The 15,884-nt window shown below is 41.6% G+C and overlaps 1 protein-coding gene across 1 annotated transcript in view; it reads right to left on the bottom strand.

Annotated features, from left to right (window-relative positions):
• The window catches only part of LOC124792676 (potassium channel subfamily T member 2), a 691,963-nt gene that overhangs the window by 321,345 nt on the left and 354,734 nt on the right, over positions 1-15,884 (bottom strand). Inside the window, exon 7 of the mRNA XM_047257958.1 lies at positions 7,237-7,420. Within this exon, the coding sequence (XP_047113914.1) occupies positions 7,237-7,420 (184 nt within the window). The remainder of the gene's footprint in view (positions 1-7,236; positions 7,421-15,884) is intronic.

The raw sequence follows: 15,884 nt of genomic DNA, 5'->3' as shown, positions 1-15,884 counted from the left end.
GGGCAGCAGCCTTTTCAGTAGTTGCAGGGGCAACAGTCTGGATGATTGACTGATCTGGCCTTGTAACATTAACCAAAACGGCCTTGCTGTGCTGGTACTCCGAACGGCTGAAAGCAAGGGGAAACTACAGCCGTAATTTTTCCCGAGGACATGCAGCTTTACTGTATGATTAAATGATGATGGCGTCCTCTTGGGTAAAATATTCCGGAGGTAAAATAGTCCCCCATTCGGATCTCCGGGCGGGGACTACTCAAGAGGACGTCGTTATCAGGAGAAAGAAAACTGGCATTCTATGGATCGGAGCGTGGAATGTCAGATCCCTTAATCGGGCAGGTAGGTTAGAAAACTTAAAAAGGGAAATGGATAGGTTAAAGTTAGATATAGTGGGAATTAGTGAAGTTCGGTGGCAGGAGGAACAAGACTTTTGGTCAGGTGATTACAGGGTTATAAATACAAAATCAAATAGAGGTAACGCAGGAGTAGGTTTAATAATGAATAAAAAAATAGGAGTGCGGGTTAGCTACTACAAACAGCATAGTGAACGCATTATTGTGGCCAAGATAGACACAAAGCCCACGCCTACTACAGTAGTACAAGTTTATATGCCAACTAGCTCTGCAGATGATGAAGAAATTGATGAAATGTATGACGAGATAAAAGAAATTACTCAGGTAGTGAAGGGAGACGAAAATTTAATAGTCATGGGTGACTGGAATTCGTCAGTAGGAAAAGGGAGAGAAGGAAACATAGTAGGTGAATATGGATTGGGGGGAAGAAATGAAAGAGGAAGCCGCCTTGTAGAATTTTGCACAGAGCATAACTTAATCATAGCTAACACTTGGTTCAAGAATCATGAAAGAAGGTTGTATACCTGGAAGAATCCTGGAGATACTACAAGGTATCAGATAGATTACATAATGGTAAGACAGAGATTTAGGAACCAGGTTTTAAATTGTAAGACATTTCCAGGGGCAGATGTGGATTCAGACCACAATCTATTGGTTACGAACTGCAGATTGAAACTGAATAAACTGCAAAAAGGCGGGAATTTAAAGAGATGGGACCTGGATAAACTGAAAGAACCAGAGGTTGTAGAGCGTTTCAGGGAGAGCATAAGGGAACAATTGACAGGAATTGGGGAAAGAAATGCAGTAGAAGAAGAATGGGTAGCTCTGAGGGATGAAGTAGTGAAGGCAGCAGAGGAACAAGTAGGTAAAAAGACGAGGGCTAATAGAAATCCTTGGGTAACAGAAGAAATATTGAATTTAATAGATGAAAGGGGAAAATATAAAAATGCAGTAAATGAAGCAGGCAAAAAGGAATACAAACGTCTCAAAAATGAGACCGACAGGAAGTGCAAAATGGCTAAGCAGGGATGGCTAGAGGACAAATGTAAGGATGTAGAGGCTTGTCTCACTAGGGGTAAGATAGATACTGCCTACAGGAAAATTAAAGAGACCTTTGGAGAGAAGAGAACCACTTGTATGAATATCAAGAGCTCAGATGGCAACCCAGTTCTAAGCAAAGAAGGGAAGGCAGAAAGGTGGAAGGAGTATATAGAGGGTTTATACAAGGGCGATGTACTTGAGAACAATATTATGGAAATGGAAGAGGATGTACATGAAGATGAAATGGGAGATAAGATACTGCGTGAAGAGTTTGACAGAGCACTGAAAGACCTGAGTCGAAACAAGGCCCCGGGAGTAGACAACATTCCATTAGAACTACTGATGGCCTTGGGAGAGCCAGTTATGACAAAACTCTACCATGTGGTGAGCAAGATGTATGAGACAGGCGAAATACCCACAGACTTCAAGAAGAATATAATAATTCCAATCCCAAAGAAAGCAGGTGTTGACAGATGTGAAAATTACCGAACTATCAGTTTAATAAGTCACAGCTGCAAAATACTAACGCGAATTCTTTACAGACGAATGGAAAAACTGGCAGAAGCGGACCTCGGGGAAGATCAGTTTGGATTCCGCAGAAATGTTGGAACACGTGAGGCAATACTAACCTTACGACTTATCTTAGAAGAAAGATTAAGAAAAGGCAAACCTACGTTTCTAGCATTTGTAGACTTAGAGAAAGCTTTTGACAACGTTAACTGGAATACTCTCTTTCAAATTCTGAAGGTGGCAGGGGTAAAATACAGGGAGCGAAAGGCTATTTACAATTTGTAAAGAAACCAGATGGCAGTTATAAGAGTCGAGGGGCATGAAAGGGAAGCAGTGGTTGGGAAGGGAGTAAGACAGGGTTGTAGCCTCTCCTCGATGTTGTTCAATCTGTATATTGAACAAGCAGTAAAGGAAACAAAAGAAAAATTCGGAGTAGGTATTAAAATTCATGGAGAAGAAATAAAAACTTTGAGGTTCGCCGATGACATTGTAATTCTGTCAGAGACAGCAAAGGACTTGGAAGAGCAGTTGAATGGAATGGACAGTGTCTTGAAAGGAGGATATAAGATGAACATCAACAAAATCAAAACAAGGATAATGGAATGTAGTCCAATTAAGTCGGGTGATGCTGAGGGAATTAGATTAGGAAATGAGACACTTAAAGTAGTAAAGGAGTTTTGCTATTTGGGGAGCAAAATAACTGATGATGGTCGAAGTAGAGAGGATATAAAATGTAGGCTGGCAATGGCAAGGCGTTTCTGAAGAAGAGAAATTTGTTAACATTCAGTATTGATTTAAGTGTCAGGAAGTCATTTCTGAAAGTATTCGTATGGAGTGTAGCCATGTATGGAAGTGAAACATGGACGATAAATAGTTTGGACAAGAAGAGAATAGAAACTTTCGAAATGTGGTGCTACAGAAGAATGCTGAAGATTAGATGGGTAGATCACATAACTAATGAGGAAGTATGGAATAGGATTGGGGAGAAGAGAAGTTTGTGGCACAACTTGACCAGAAGAAGGGATCGGTTGGTAGGACATGTTCTGAGGCATCGAAGGATCACCAATTTAGTATTGGAGGGCAGCGTGGAGGGTAAAAATCGTAGAGGGAGACCAAGAGATGAATACACTAAGCAGATTCAGATGGATGTAGGTTGCAGTAGGTACTGGGAGATGAAAAAGCTTGCACAGGATAGAGTAGCATGGAGAGCTGCATCAAACCAGTCTCAGGACTGAAGACCACAACAACAACAACAACCTATAAATGCATCTGTGGAATTGAAGGGGTTATCTGGTAGAAACTATTTTTAATATTTTCATTCTCAGCAAACACTGTTATTTCACAAGGAAGGTGATCAAATATTTTTGTGCCTACATTCTTTGCTCCTGTCCCTCCAAGAATATGTTAGATTGCGGAGAGTGAAGGCTATTTCTGTTCCTATTTTTATTTTTATGAATTCTACTATTGAAGCATTCTACCTGACTAAAACTGTGTGCAGTACGTGAACTTGAACCTAGGTAAATTTCTGGGTTCGAGTCGGGCTCCAGTATACAGTTTTATTCTAACTTGGAAGTTTGAAATTGCAATGCACTTCAATGCAGAACGAAAATTCAATCTGGAATGCTACTTTTGTCTTCAATTTGTGCCTAATTCATCATAACAAACGTATTAAGAAAGTAAATGAATTGAGAGACTGGTAGTAAGCCCAATTTTTTACATTGCAACATCCATGAAGTTAGAGTCTAGATAGCAGATATTATCGTTAAAACACGTTTATGTACAACGAATATTTCGTGTTTATTTGTAGAATAGCACCAGAAAATTATTCAGTATGACGTTAAGGAATGAAAGTATGAAAGTAAGTTAATTTCTAATGTTTTCGTCATCAAAATCAGCAATTACACCTAGGGAAAATGATCAAACGTTGGAGAAAGTCTACGACATGCAATTTCCAATCCAAGTTCCGATCGATATCGACAACCTGGGATTTTGAATTATCAGTTTTATATTTTCGTTTCCCTGTGCCGTTTGTGAGCAACTCGATTTATGTTGTGATATGTCACAGTATAAAACATTAAGTTTATCGATATTATTGCCATCTTTCCGACCTCGTCCTCAGATACGTAATTCATTTCGTTCAGTAAAGACAGTTCAATCTGCGTCGCTCTGTCTCATCGTCGGCTTGAGAAATGATCTTCTGTGGCGTTCTTTTGGTCTAGACAAATAAAAGCAATAAAGACTGAGAAATACAATACGTGTCAATGATATTTGTTTCAAGCTAAAGTTTCATGATTACTACATAATTCAAGCTAGTTTTCATGATCGCTACAATGCAAGTCACTTTCGTTAGTTCGCCCCTCACATTATGTTACAGAAATTACAATTCTATGGTATAAATGGAATAGCATATGAGTGGTTTAAGTCATATCTACAGAACAGGAAGCAAAAAAGTTTCCTTATATGGGTCAAGTGATTTAAATAAATTTTCCACTTCATCTAAGTGAGGTGAAATTACATTAGGTGTTCCACAGGGTTCAATCATGTGTCCCTTTCTGTTCTTGATATATGTGAACGACCTTCTTTCCTATCTGAAACAGGAAGCTGGATTGACACTGTTTGCTGATGATACAAGCATCATTATTAATCCAGTAAACGAAAGTTCAATTGAAAATTATACAAATAAGGTCTTTGGAAAAGTCATTAATTGGTTTTCTGCAAATGGGCTTTCTCTAAACTTTGGAAAAACACAGTACATCCAATTTTCTGCTGCAAAAAGTACAGTTCCTTCAATAAATATAACACATCAACGGAAGTCAGTAGACAGGGTCGAGCATACGAATTTTGTTGGGTGTACATATAGATGAGAATCTTAATTGGAAAATTCCTATTTTGGATCTCCTAAGCGACTATGTTCAGTGACTCTTGTGATCAGAATAATTGCCAATTTTGAGGATACAGAAATTAGTAAGCTAACATACTTAGCATACTTTCACTCTCTGATGTCATATGGAATAATATTTTGGGGTAACCCAACATTTAGACAAAAAGTATTCACTATTCAAAAGAAAGTGGTTAGAATAATGTGTGGGGTTCATAGTCACACATCTTGTAGGCATCTTTTTAAAAGATTGGGAATTCTTACAATAGCCTCTCAATACATCTACTCACTAATGAAATTTGTTCTCAGCAACATGGACCAGTTTAAAAACAACTGTGATATTCACGATTATAATACCAGAAAAAGAAAGACTTACACTATCCTTTGCTCAACCTATCTTTGGCACAGAAAGGGGTAAAAGATGCTGCTATTAAGAATTTAGACAAATTACCAGATGAAATAAGGTGTCTGACAGACAGCAGTAATAGCTTCTTGAAATCATTTCTATCATTTCTCCTTGACTACTCTTTTTGTACCATAGATGAATTCTTGAAGAGGAATAAATAAATCTATAAATATAGTATATGCATTTTGTGCCACTTAAGGGAATGGGGTAAATAATAGAAAAATTAATCTTTAACTCCGTGTTGTAATATATATATATATATATATATATATATATATATATATATAAAATTTGTTTCATATGTGCATTTCTTGTGCACTTGACACTTTCCACATCATAACTGCTACCCTACCGCGTGATTGGTCAATGGAACACGCAACCAACTAAACTAACTAACTAACTGTTCAATATGATGAGCACTCGAGTCGTCACGTGTTTCTGAATAAGTATCCAAAATCAGTGTCTTCTGATCACACATTAGCGACCTTCGGTACAGTTAAATCAAGTTGTCTCAATACTTTTAACACAACGTGTCTATTGATGTTGCTATTTCGTGGGTCAAAAATACACATTTAAAAGAAATACTATTATTATTATTGTGTATTGTAATATGAAATAACACAAATGCGATTACTCTGGTCGATTTTACGCAATTTAATAACAATAACAACGCGTGAATTTTGGGATGATCATGTATTTCTCGCTCTTCATAATCTTCATTTTCATATCATAAATTGAAAGTTTCGAAAAGGTGGTAACTCAGATGAGGAATGTGTTGGGGCCTAGTATTTTGGAAAGCCCAAACATTTGTGGTGAAGAAGAAATGGAATATAATGAAATCATCCTAAGTATAAAGTCAAGTATAAGTGCTTCTTTGTATCGTTCAATGCAAAGTCTCTTCTGAAAGTTGAATTACGGAAGGAACTGAACTTAATTCCAATTTTTCAGAAAGGCGTTTCTTGTTATTACCAGTCTGCTCTGCACGTCCTCTCTATTTTAACCATCGTTAATTATTTTGCCATCGAGATGGTAAAACTCGTCCACTATTTTTAACGGCTCATTTTTAATTTCCTTTATTATCACATGATTCTACTGGCCTACTTTTCATTACACATAGGCATATTTTACTTTCGATTGCAACGATCTTGCAATCTCTTTTCAAGATATTAGCAACTTACTTTCCGGGCCTTTTGCCATTTTTGAGAGAATTATGTCATTTATTTTAAGTTCCTTTATTCAAAAGATACCGTTACCGGTTTCGAATCATTACAATTCATCATAATTATTTATTTATATTTTCGGAGAACTAACCAGTAAAAAATTCACCACATGTTCCAATGAAAGCATGAAAGCCTTCTGACGATGAATTGTAATGATTCGAAACAGGTAACGGTACCTTTTGTATAAAGGAACTAAATTTGTGGCTGGTTGCTTTCTCAACACCATCAAAATTTGTCTTCAAATAACAGCCACGGTCTCCAACCATGTTATCATATGACAAAATTGCAGATAAGAAATGAATTTCTTTGCTGAATCTGCGTGGAAAGGAATAGATCTTAATGGAAAACAGTAACTACCAGAAGTTGGGAATGCAACAGTAGCCATATTACGACATCAGGGAACTTCTTACATGGTGCCAGAGGGATCCATTCGGGATAAAACTTATACGAGTAGGGGGGCATAGAGATTAGAATATATTCAAGAAATAATTGACGACGTTGGCTTTAGATGCTATTGTAGCCTACCTAGACTGATAGCTACCAGGATCCTATGGGGATCTCGTACTGGCGTGTCATATGTCTCACGCGTAGATATTTTTTTCTGGCGTAGTTTATTTCATACAATGCCGCCTTGTCGAATAGATGTACAGCTTTCAGAATCACAAAAATGCTGCATCCATGGATTAGGCGCACGGCTGACATAGTAATCAGGAATGATACGCTCATACCTGGACAAGATAAAGGTCGCATTGCACATGAGGAATTATGCGCTTCGTTCACCAGTTTTTTTGTTAGGTCCTTACGACAGTTTCACTGTTTCAGGGAAGCACGTACCTGTGTGGGCAGCACTATGAGTGCGACACATATCATGATGACCATGTAGAGCTGCGAGGGCCAAATGTCGGGTACGATGTCTCCGTAGCCGACCGTGGAGAACGTAACGACCACGTAGTACGTCGACTGGAACAGGTTGAGGTGTCGGTGGCCGGCGCGCTGGAAGTGCTGGATCCCGCACACACTGAAACACGGCCGGAACAGTCTCGTTAAGCGGTTACACGTAAAGTGATTTACGAGCACGAGCAACAACCAGTTCCTTTCAATGATATTTGCTCTTGCTGCATCTAGCTACCACACAGAAAGTCACTTCTCATAAGTGCCCTTTTACAAAAATGGTGCAGGTCAAACAAGTAACCTTAAACATATCTACAAGGAGTACTTACTTTACCTTTTCGTGTCTGGAAACTACAATTTGTTTGCCCAGTATTTGGCAATGTCCAATGCTTCTTCTTTAGCCAGCCATAGATCGTCGAGGGTGCATCTGTGGGGGCAGGCAGGGCATTGTAGATGATGTTCCACGTCCTGTCGAGTGCCGCAGTCGCATTTGTCGTCATTTTCGTCCAACAAACCCCATTTGATCAGATTAGATTTCACAGGAGCCACCCCAGTTCTGATGCGGTTAAGCATTCTCCAGGTTTTCCAATCACCAGAAACGCCGCTTGGTGGGTCCTCTCTTAGCGGATAGTAGGTGGGGGGCTCATCTAAGGCGCAACTTAGGAAACGGCGTCTGGATTTGAGTCTGCTGGTGCCACACTCTAGGCCAAATATTGAGTGACGGGCATCAAAGGTTTGTTTTAGCTTCTCGGTATGTTCATAGGCTTTCCCACGTGAGTCAGGGTTTGTGAAACCTGCGGCCCTGTGAAGATTTTCCATGGGGGTTGGTTTGATGCAGCCTGTCACTATCCTGCAGGTTTAATTCAAGCTAATATCTACCTTTTTTGCGTGGGCGGATCTGCACAATACCGGGCAGGCATATTCGACAATTGAGAAGCACAAAGCTTGGGCTGAAGTTCTGACCACGGTATGTTTGGCACCCAATTTGCTATTGGACAGCTTTCTTATTAGGGAATTTCGTGCTTCTACTTTTTTGCGTGTTTTTTTTGCAGTGATATTTGTATGTCAATGTTCTGTCCAGCACGACGCCAAGGTAGGTGGGAGTATCTGTGTGTTCTAGTAATGTCCCATCCCAGGTAACATTGAGCCTATACTTTGCCTGCCTCGAGTTCAGATGGAATGCACTCACTTGAGTTTTGGAGGGATTGGGTTTTAGAGAATTCTTTTTGTAGTAGTTTGACATTGTAAAAAGGGCGGTTTCTAGTTTCTCCTCGATGGCGTCAAACCTGTTGCCTTGAACTGTTTTTGCCAGATCGTCTGCATATACAAAAGTTTTGGTTTTGTCTGTAGTTGGTTGATCATTTGTATATATGTTGAATAGGATTGGCGCCAACACGCTCCCTTGGGCGAGCCCATTTTTCTGATTCCGCCATCAAGGTGTGATTTTCGCTGAGTTTTGGCAGACATTGTGGTTAATTTATGACCTACACAAGTAATTCCCAACGTGTCTAGCTGCAGAACCGTAACACCTACTTTGATTGCATAGGTTTTTTTTAATACAACTGTATACTTCTTTTTTGGTATTCGAAATAGCCTTCGAAGATGATTTCAACGACATAACAGATAACCCCTGCGCAAACTGTCCTTCACTGCCAGGAGAGGTGGTCACACAAACATTTGCGGTACTGCACCAAATGTAAGTAAACATATAATTCAGATAGGCTCTGAGCACTATGCGACTTAACTTCTGAGGTCATAAGTCGCCTAGAACTTAGAACTAATTAAACCTAACTAACCTAAGGACATCACACACATCCATGGCCGAGGCAGGATTCGAACCTGCGACCGTAGCGGTCGCTCGGGTCCAGACTGTAGCGCCTAGAACCGCACGGCCACTCCGGCCGGCTAATTAAGATAGGATTCACATGCTTATTATTCTGAATATCATATCAAGCACTCAAAGTATTCACAATGAGCAATGATGCGTGCAATTAAGCGATAACACTGCACGTCGAATTTCATTTGGAATTATACCAGCACAAGCGAGTGTTACATTGCAAGTCATGTGTTTGGTAGTTGTCCGTCTTCCCTTGCGAACCTCATGTTTTAATTTGCCCACGTAAAAACAGTCGGAGATGTTATGTCTGTCGACTGCATAGGCCATTCATTTAAGTTCTCCGAACGACCGACTCAACTATCTCCAACAGTTCTGTTGAAGTATGTAATTATATTTTAGGGAAAGGCGGAACATCCGTCATGTTTGTACCACTTGAACTGCTTTACGTCCAATGGGATGTTTTTTAAAAATGCGGCAGTACATCTGTTATGATCTGTCGATACCGGTAGCTACTTACAGCATCCCTGCTGAAATAGTGACAAAGACAGCGATTCTTGAAAAGCCAAGACCACACGTTGACATACCAAAGTCGTTGTTTACATATTTCTCTCTGGAAGCGTGGCGTTTTGAATAATCAATGGTGCAGACTGGGAAGATTGATTTGCCCATGGATTATGAACAATGCTTTGTCCATAGCATAGATACGCCGCATCATTTAAGATATTCGTAGACACCATTCGGTGAATTTTAACCAATTTTAATGTTATTGTTGTGAAACTGTTGATGAAGTGAGATAAGAAAACAATGACGTACGTTGGAATGTAGTATTCGCAGAACACTGATATGGCTAGGTCTAGTTTCACACGAAACTGTGCCGTGTCTAAAAGCCCGATCGGTTTCCCCACCACCAGAGATTCTCTTTAAGTCATCTGTCATACTCGACCCAGAAGGAGGTGGAAGGTGTGTGGCATTTAGGGACGTGAAAGCCTCCCGGCTGAGGTGGGGTTAGGTGTGGATGGCGGTGAGCAGTCAGCTGCAGCGATCGGAACTGTAGCCCGATTAAAATTAATTGATAGTGACACTTCACGCGTTGTAGCTGTTTTCCTCCAATTAGAGCGCTCAATGTCACGCCAGAATCGTTCGCCATCGCTAAACGGCTGCAACCTCCAATTTCTTGTCCGGCTTTCTTTCTTGCTGGCCTTTTTATTTCATATTTCATCATACCTGATAACCCCACCAAAAGCAAGTCTCTCTCTCTCTCTCTCTCTCTCTCTCTCTCTCTCTCTCTCACACACACACACACACACACACACACACACACACACACACACCCGCGCGCGCGCGCGCGCGCGCGCGCACTCACGCACACCGATGCTGACGAAATACACACGTTTCCTACACAGCACTAACCAAACACTACCGGATTCTTCCGCACAAGACGCGATTCAGAGTCATTTATACAGTTATTCGTGATTCGTGAAGCTGATTTTTTGAAGGCTATCAATTAGCCGTTGTGGCTGAGACACCAGAGTAATAAATACAAGGGCATTTTGCAGCATAATGGCATAACGTAGTTGTTAGCGTATAAACTAATTTGTGGAAGGTCGAAGGTTTGCGTCTCGTCAAAGGCAGCGAAATTTTTTATTTGCATAAGTCTCATAAGACTTTCACTTATCATATTTATTCAATTAATTGGCTTAAATTCTTTTTAGTTTCTAATACTCTGCCGTGTCATTTTCATCATCGTATTGACTTCTTTCTTTGCCCTTATTTTCTCCTATGCAGGGCATGCGGAAAGGTATGTTATGATATAGAGCACACAAACTGTGTCAGTACACACGAGCCGGCCGTGGTGGCCGAGCGGTTCTAGGCACTTCAATCCGGAACCGCGTGACTGCTACAGTCGCAGGTTCGAATCCTGCCTCGGGCATGGATGTGTGTGATGTCCTTAGGTTAGTTAGGTTTAAGTAGTTCTAAGTTCTAGGGGACTGATGACCTCAGATGTTAAGTTCCATAGTGCTCAGAGCCATTTGAAGCAAGTACACACGGAGTGTCTCATTAAGCACATTAAACCGAAGTTGACTGTACAATTGCGTGTACTGTGTATTAAACCGGGGACATAGAAACGATGGAGAGGCTTCGTCCTGCCGTAGTCCTCAGTGGTTCACAACCCCACAGCAGTCCAACCGCCGCCCCACACTGAATCCAGGGTTCTTGTGCGGTTCGGCCACCAGTGGATTGCTATCACTGCATCTGAAGATCTCTTCGAAACTCTCAGCGTTATCCTGGGATTGGGTAGATAGCTCTACCTGGGCGCTAGCTGACTGGTCAAAACAACAAGCCAAGTTCCGCCAAATGTCAAAGTATTCTCGTCTCGAGGCCCAATAGCAAGAAGGGAATGTACCACGTCGACGCACCGTAATTAATCTCACGGATAGAATCCTGGACGACGCAGCTGTTGCAGTGATCGAAAAAGGTTTGAACTATGCACCAACACCACGGACAGCTCCAATCCGAGATGTCATAGCTGGCATAGAACAGGCAATTTTGAAGCTGCCCAGTGACGTGGCAGATAAGATTATGCCGAATTTTAACACGAGCCCCACCGAGCAAGGTCAACAGGTCAGCAGAAAGGAAGGCTCTGCGAGATTTGAGAGCGAACAAAGAACTCGTCATTTTAACTGGTGACAAGGGGAACGCCACCGTCCTTCTCTCTCGAGTTGAATACAGCAGCAAGACGGAGGCGCTGCTCAACGATCATGGCTATCGCAAGCTAAGAGAGGATCCGAGTGGCAAGATCCAGGGAAAAACATTAGATCTTCTCAAGAAAAGTTCTATTCCTTCTAAAGTGACTAAAAGCCTACGACTACAAGCCGCTGTTCCTCCAAGACTGTACGGCCTACCTAAGATACGTAAGGATGGGACTCCTTCCAATAGTGAGCGACATTGGAGCTCCTACTTACTTGCTGGCCAAACATCTTACTACACTGTTGGGACCTCTCATAGGCAGGTGTGATCACCATATCCGGAATTCAGAAGACTTCATAGAACGCCTGCAGACACATCAGCTACAAGCGTCGGATATTTTGGTTAGTTTTGACGTTATATCTTTGTTTACGAAAGTACCTCTGCAGGACTCATTAGAGCTTATCAGCAGCCACTTTGAGAGAGAAATTGTTGCATTATTTAAACATGTGTTTACCTCCACTTATTTCTTACTCAATGACCAGTATTTTGAACAAGTGGACGGTGTCGCCATGGGAAGTCTCTCATGGTGGTCAACTATTTTATGGAAGACTTTGAGGTAAAAGCACTGCAGTCGGCAAGTCTCAAACCTTCTTGTTTCTGGCGGTATGTAGGCGACAATTTTGTGGTGTGGCCCCACGGAATTGACACTACCTGTGTTTCTCCGGCATCTGAACTCGCTCCATCCCAATATACAGTTCACAATTGAAGTGGAAAAGAATGGCATCTTACCATTCCTGTACGTCATAGTCAGAAAAAAAGCTGATGGTGCAATGGAACACAGCGTCTATCGCAAATCAACTCATACAGGGCTAAATTTGCAGGCCACAAGTTGTCATCATCCTGCGCAACGCGGTAGTGTCCTACGTACGCTCTTTGGTGCATAGAGCACATGTAGTCTCAGATGCCGACAGTCTACCTGGGGAGGTACAACACCTGAGAACGGTATTCCAACAGAATGGCTATTCCGATAGGCAGATACGTCATGCATTCCGTTCCAAGCAAACTTGAAGCAGGGATGTAAATTAAGATGCGGAGGCAACAGCGTTCTTTCCCTATTTTGGTGGTATGTCTTCGAGAACAGAAATAATCCTCAAAAAGCACGACATCAAGTGTGTTTTTCGGTCATCAGCAAAATTGAGGAATAGTGCTGGGTCAAAGACGACCTTGGCCTGAGGAAACGTGGCGTGTATAAAATCTCATGCCAGTGTGGAAAATATTATATTGGACAGACATGCCGAACCGGTGCAAGAACGTTGCGTCGAACACCATCGTCATACGTGCCTGGGGCAACCTGATAAATCAGCGGTAGCGGAGCATTGCCTGGACACGGGACATTGTATGATTTACGAACAGACGGAAATTTTATCCCCAGCGTCATCTTTCTGGGACTGTGTTGTTAAGGAAGCCATACATATGCGTGCGGCGGAAAATCTTATCAACAGGGATGCAGGTTTTCAACTAAGCGCCGCCTGGAATCCAGCACTGGTTGCCATTAAATCAAAACAGGGAAAACAAGAACTTCCAATTCATCACGTGACGCAACGCGCCACTGAGATTTAGCTCAGTCTTTAACCGCAGGAGCGTTCAGCAGCACAGTCATTGCCCATAGCGCTCGCGCGAATGGCCTTTCCGCGGCTCCCAGCAGGGGGCACCAGGAGCGCCGTTTTCCTCCAACTACGAGCGCCTTCCCGCGCAAGCGTATTGCCTGCTACCGGCATGATAAATTTCGACACCGCCGATGGGTTAACATCATTCGCGCCTTGCAGAAGTGACTGCAGCACCCACGACCACCTGATGGTGTCGAGCAGTGGCATCGATGAAATATTGTGCCAGTTACACAATACGATCCGGCGGCAAACCGAGAAGCGTATTTGCAACAGATCCGTCGGGAAAGCATGAAAAGTCACAATACTGATAATCTTTGATGGCGTTGCATTTTCTTCCAAAGTCTGCCACATAGCCCTCTTATTAAGAACGTCAAGTGCCTTCTCGATACCAGTACACGTAAGGTAGTGTACATTCTGCCATTGTGCACTCTGTTCAAATAATATACATGCGGTTTTGATGATATCGACACAACTTCGGTGTTCCCTGAACGAGATTGCAACTTTCTTTGCCGTTCCTCCATACAATCCTAACAGGATTTATCATTAATCTACTTTACTTGGTACAAATAAGAGACTGATGCCTCGTCAGTTGTTTGAGGGACCTCATCCACTCACGGTGGGACAGTGGTTTGCGGTGCTGTTATCTTGTTACTCTTTGATAAAGTTTCACAAATGTTATGTCGTTGAAGTAATTTTCAAAGGCTCCTCTCATGCGAGATAAAAGTATAAACTATGTTAAAAACGCTAACGTCGGTGCCATAATTCCGATGCTGCGAATGTTAAAAAGTTGCTTGCGTAACGTCAAGTATTGGAACAGGGTTGTAGGGTAATGAATAGAAGAAACTGTCACGGGAGAACATGGGCTGGGCATTAGGTATGAAACAAGAGAAAGACTAAGTTCTGCGATAAATTGCAGGTGGTAACATCTAATACCCTATTCGAGAATCACAAGAGGAGGTGGTATCCTGGAAAAGAAACGGAGACACGGGAAGATCCCAGCTGCAATACGTCACGATCAGAAAGAGATTCTGAAATCAGATACTGGATTAAAAGCGTACCCAGGAGCAGATATAGATGCACATCACAATTTAGTAATGATGAAGAGCAGGCTGAAGTTTAAGAGAATTGTACCGAAGAATCAGCATGGAAAGACGTGGGATATTGTGGTACTGAGGAATGGTGAAACGCGTTTAAAGTTCGCTAAGGATGTGGGTACTGCTATAAGGAATACCAGAGCAGGCAGTTCAGTTGAAGGGTAGTGCGCATTCCTAGAAAGAGCGATTACAGATGTTGGAAAGACAAGGAAGGAAACTGCGAAGAAAGCTTCGGTAACAGAAGAAATATTCCATCCGATCGACGAAACAAGGAAGTACAGAAATGTTCAGGGAAAGACAGGATTACAGCAACCTAAATCTCTTACAAATGAAATAAATATTTTCAGGGCAGCCAAGGCGAAATGACTGCAGGAAATATGTGAAGAAATCAAGAAAGGAATGATCGTCGGGAGGACTGACTCAGCATACAGAAAAGTCAAATCAACCTCCAGTAAAATTTAAAGCAAGGGCGGCAACATTAAGAGTGCAGTGGGAATTCCACTGTTAAAAGCAGAAGAGCAAGCACATTGAAAACCACTATGACGGGTTGGACTTGTCTAATAAAGTGTCAGAAGAAGAAATTGGGGTGCATATGGAAGATGTAGGGAATCCAGCATTAGAGTTGGGATTTACAACAACTTGGGAAGACTTGATATCAAATGAGGCAGAAAGGATAAATAACATCCCATAGGAATTTCTAAAATAACTGGGAAGTGGTAATAAAACGTCTATTCACGTTGGTGTATAGAATCAGACTGCCAATGTACTTTCGGAAAAACATCATCCACACAATTCCGAAGACAGCAAGAAGTAACAAATGCGAAAATTATCGCACAATCAGCTGAACAGCTCACGTATCCAAGTTTTTGACAAGAAAAATATTCAGGGGAACGGAAAAGAAAATTGAGAATCTCTTAATTGACGATCAGTTTGTCTTCAGCAAACGTAAAGACATCAGAGACGCAGTTCTGACGTTGCTCGTGATAATGGATGCAAACTGAAGAAAAATCAAGACCTGTGCATAGGATTGACAACCTAGAAAAACCTTTCCGTGATGTAAAATGGAATAAGATTTTCGAAATTCTGAGAAAAAGCCGCAGGGAAAAACGGATAATAAACATTATGCACAAGAACCAATAGGAAAAATGAGACTGGAGGAGCAAGAACGAAGCGCTCGGATTAAAAAATAGTATTGGATAGGAATGCACTTTTTCGTCCCTACTGTTCAGTCTACCCATCGACGGAGCAATGACGAAAAAAGCTAATGTTTCAAGAACTGGATTAAAATTCAGGGTGAATGTATAT

This window comes from Schistocerca piceifrons, chromosome 1 (genome assembly GCF_021461385.2).
Source record: "Schistocerca piceifrons isolate TAMUIC-IGC-003096 chromosome 1, iqSchPice1.1, whole genome shotgun sequence".
NCBI lineage: Eukaryota > Metazoa > Arthropoda > Insecta > Orthoptera > Acrididae > Schistocerca > Schistocerca piceifrons.
Note: the sequence above shows the minus strand (reverse complement) of the source record. Positions and strands in the feature narration are given on the sequence as shown.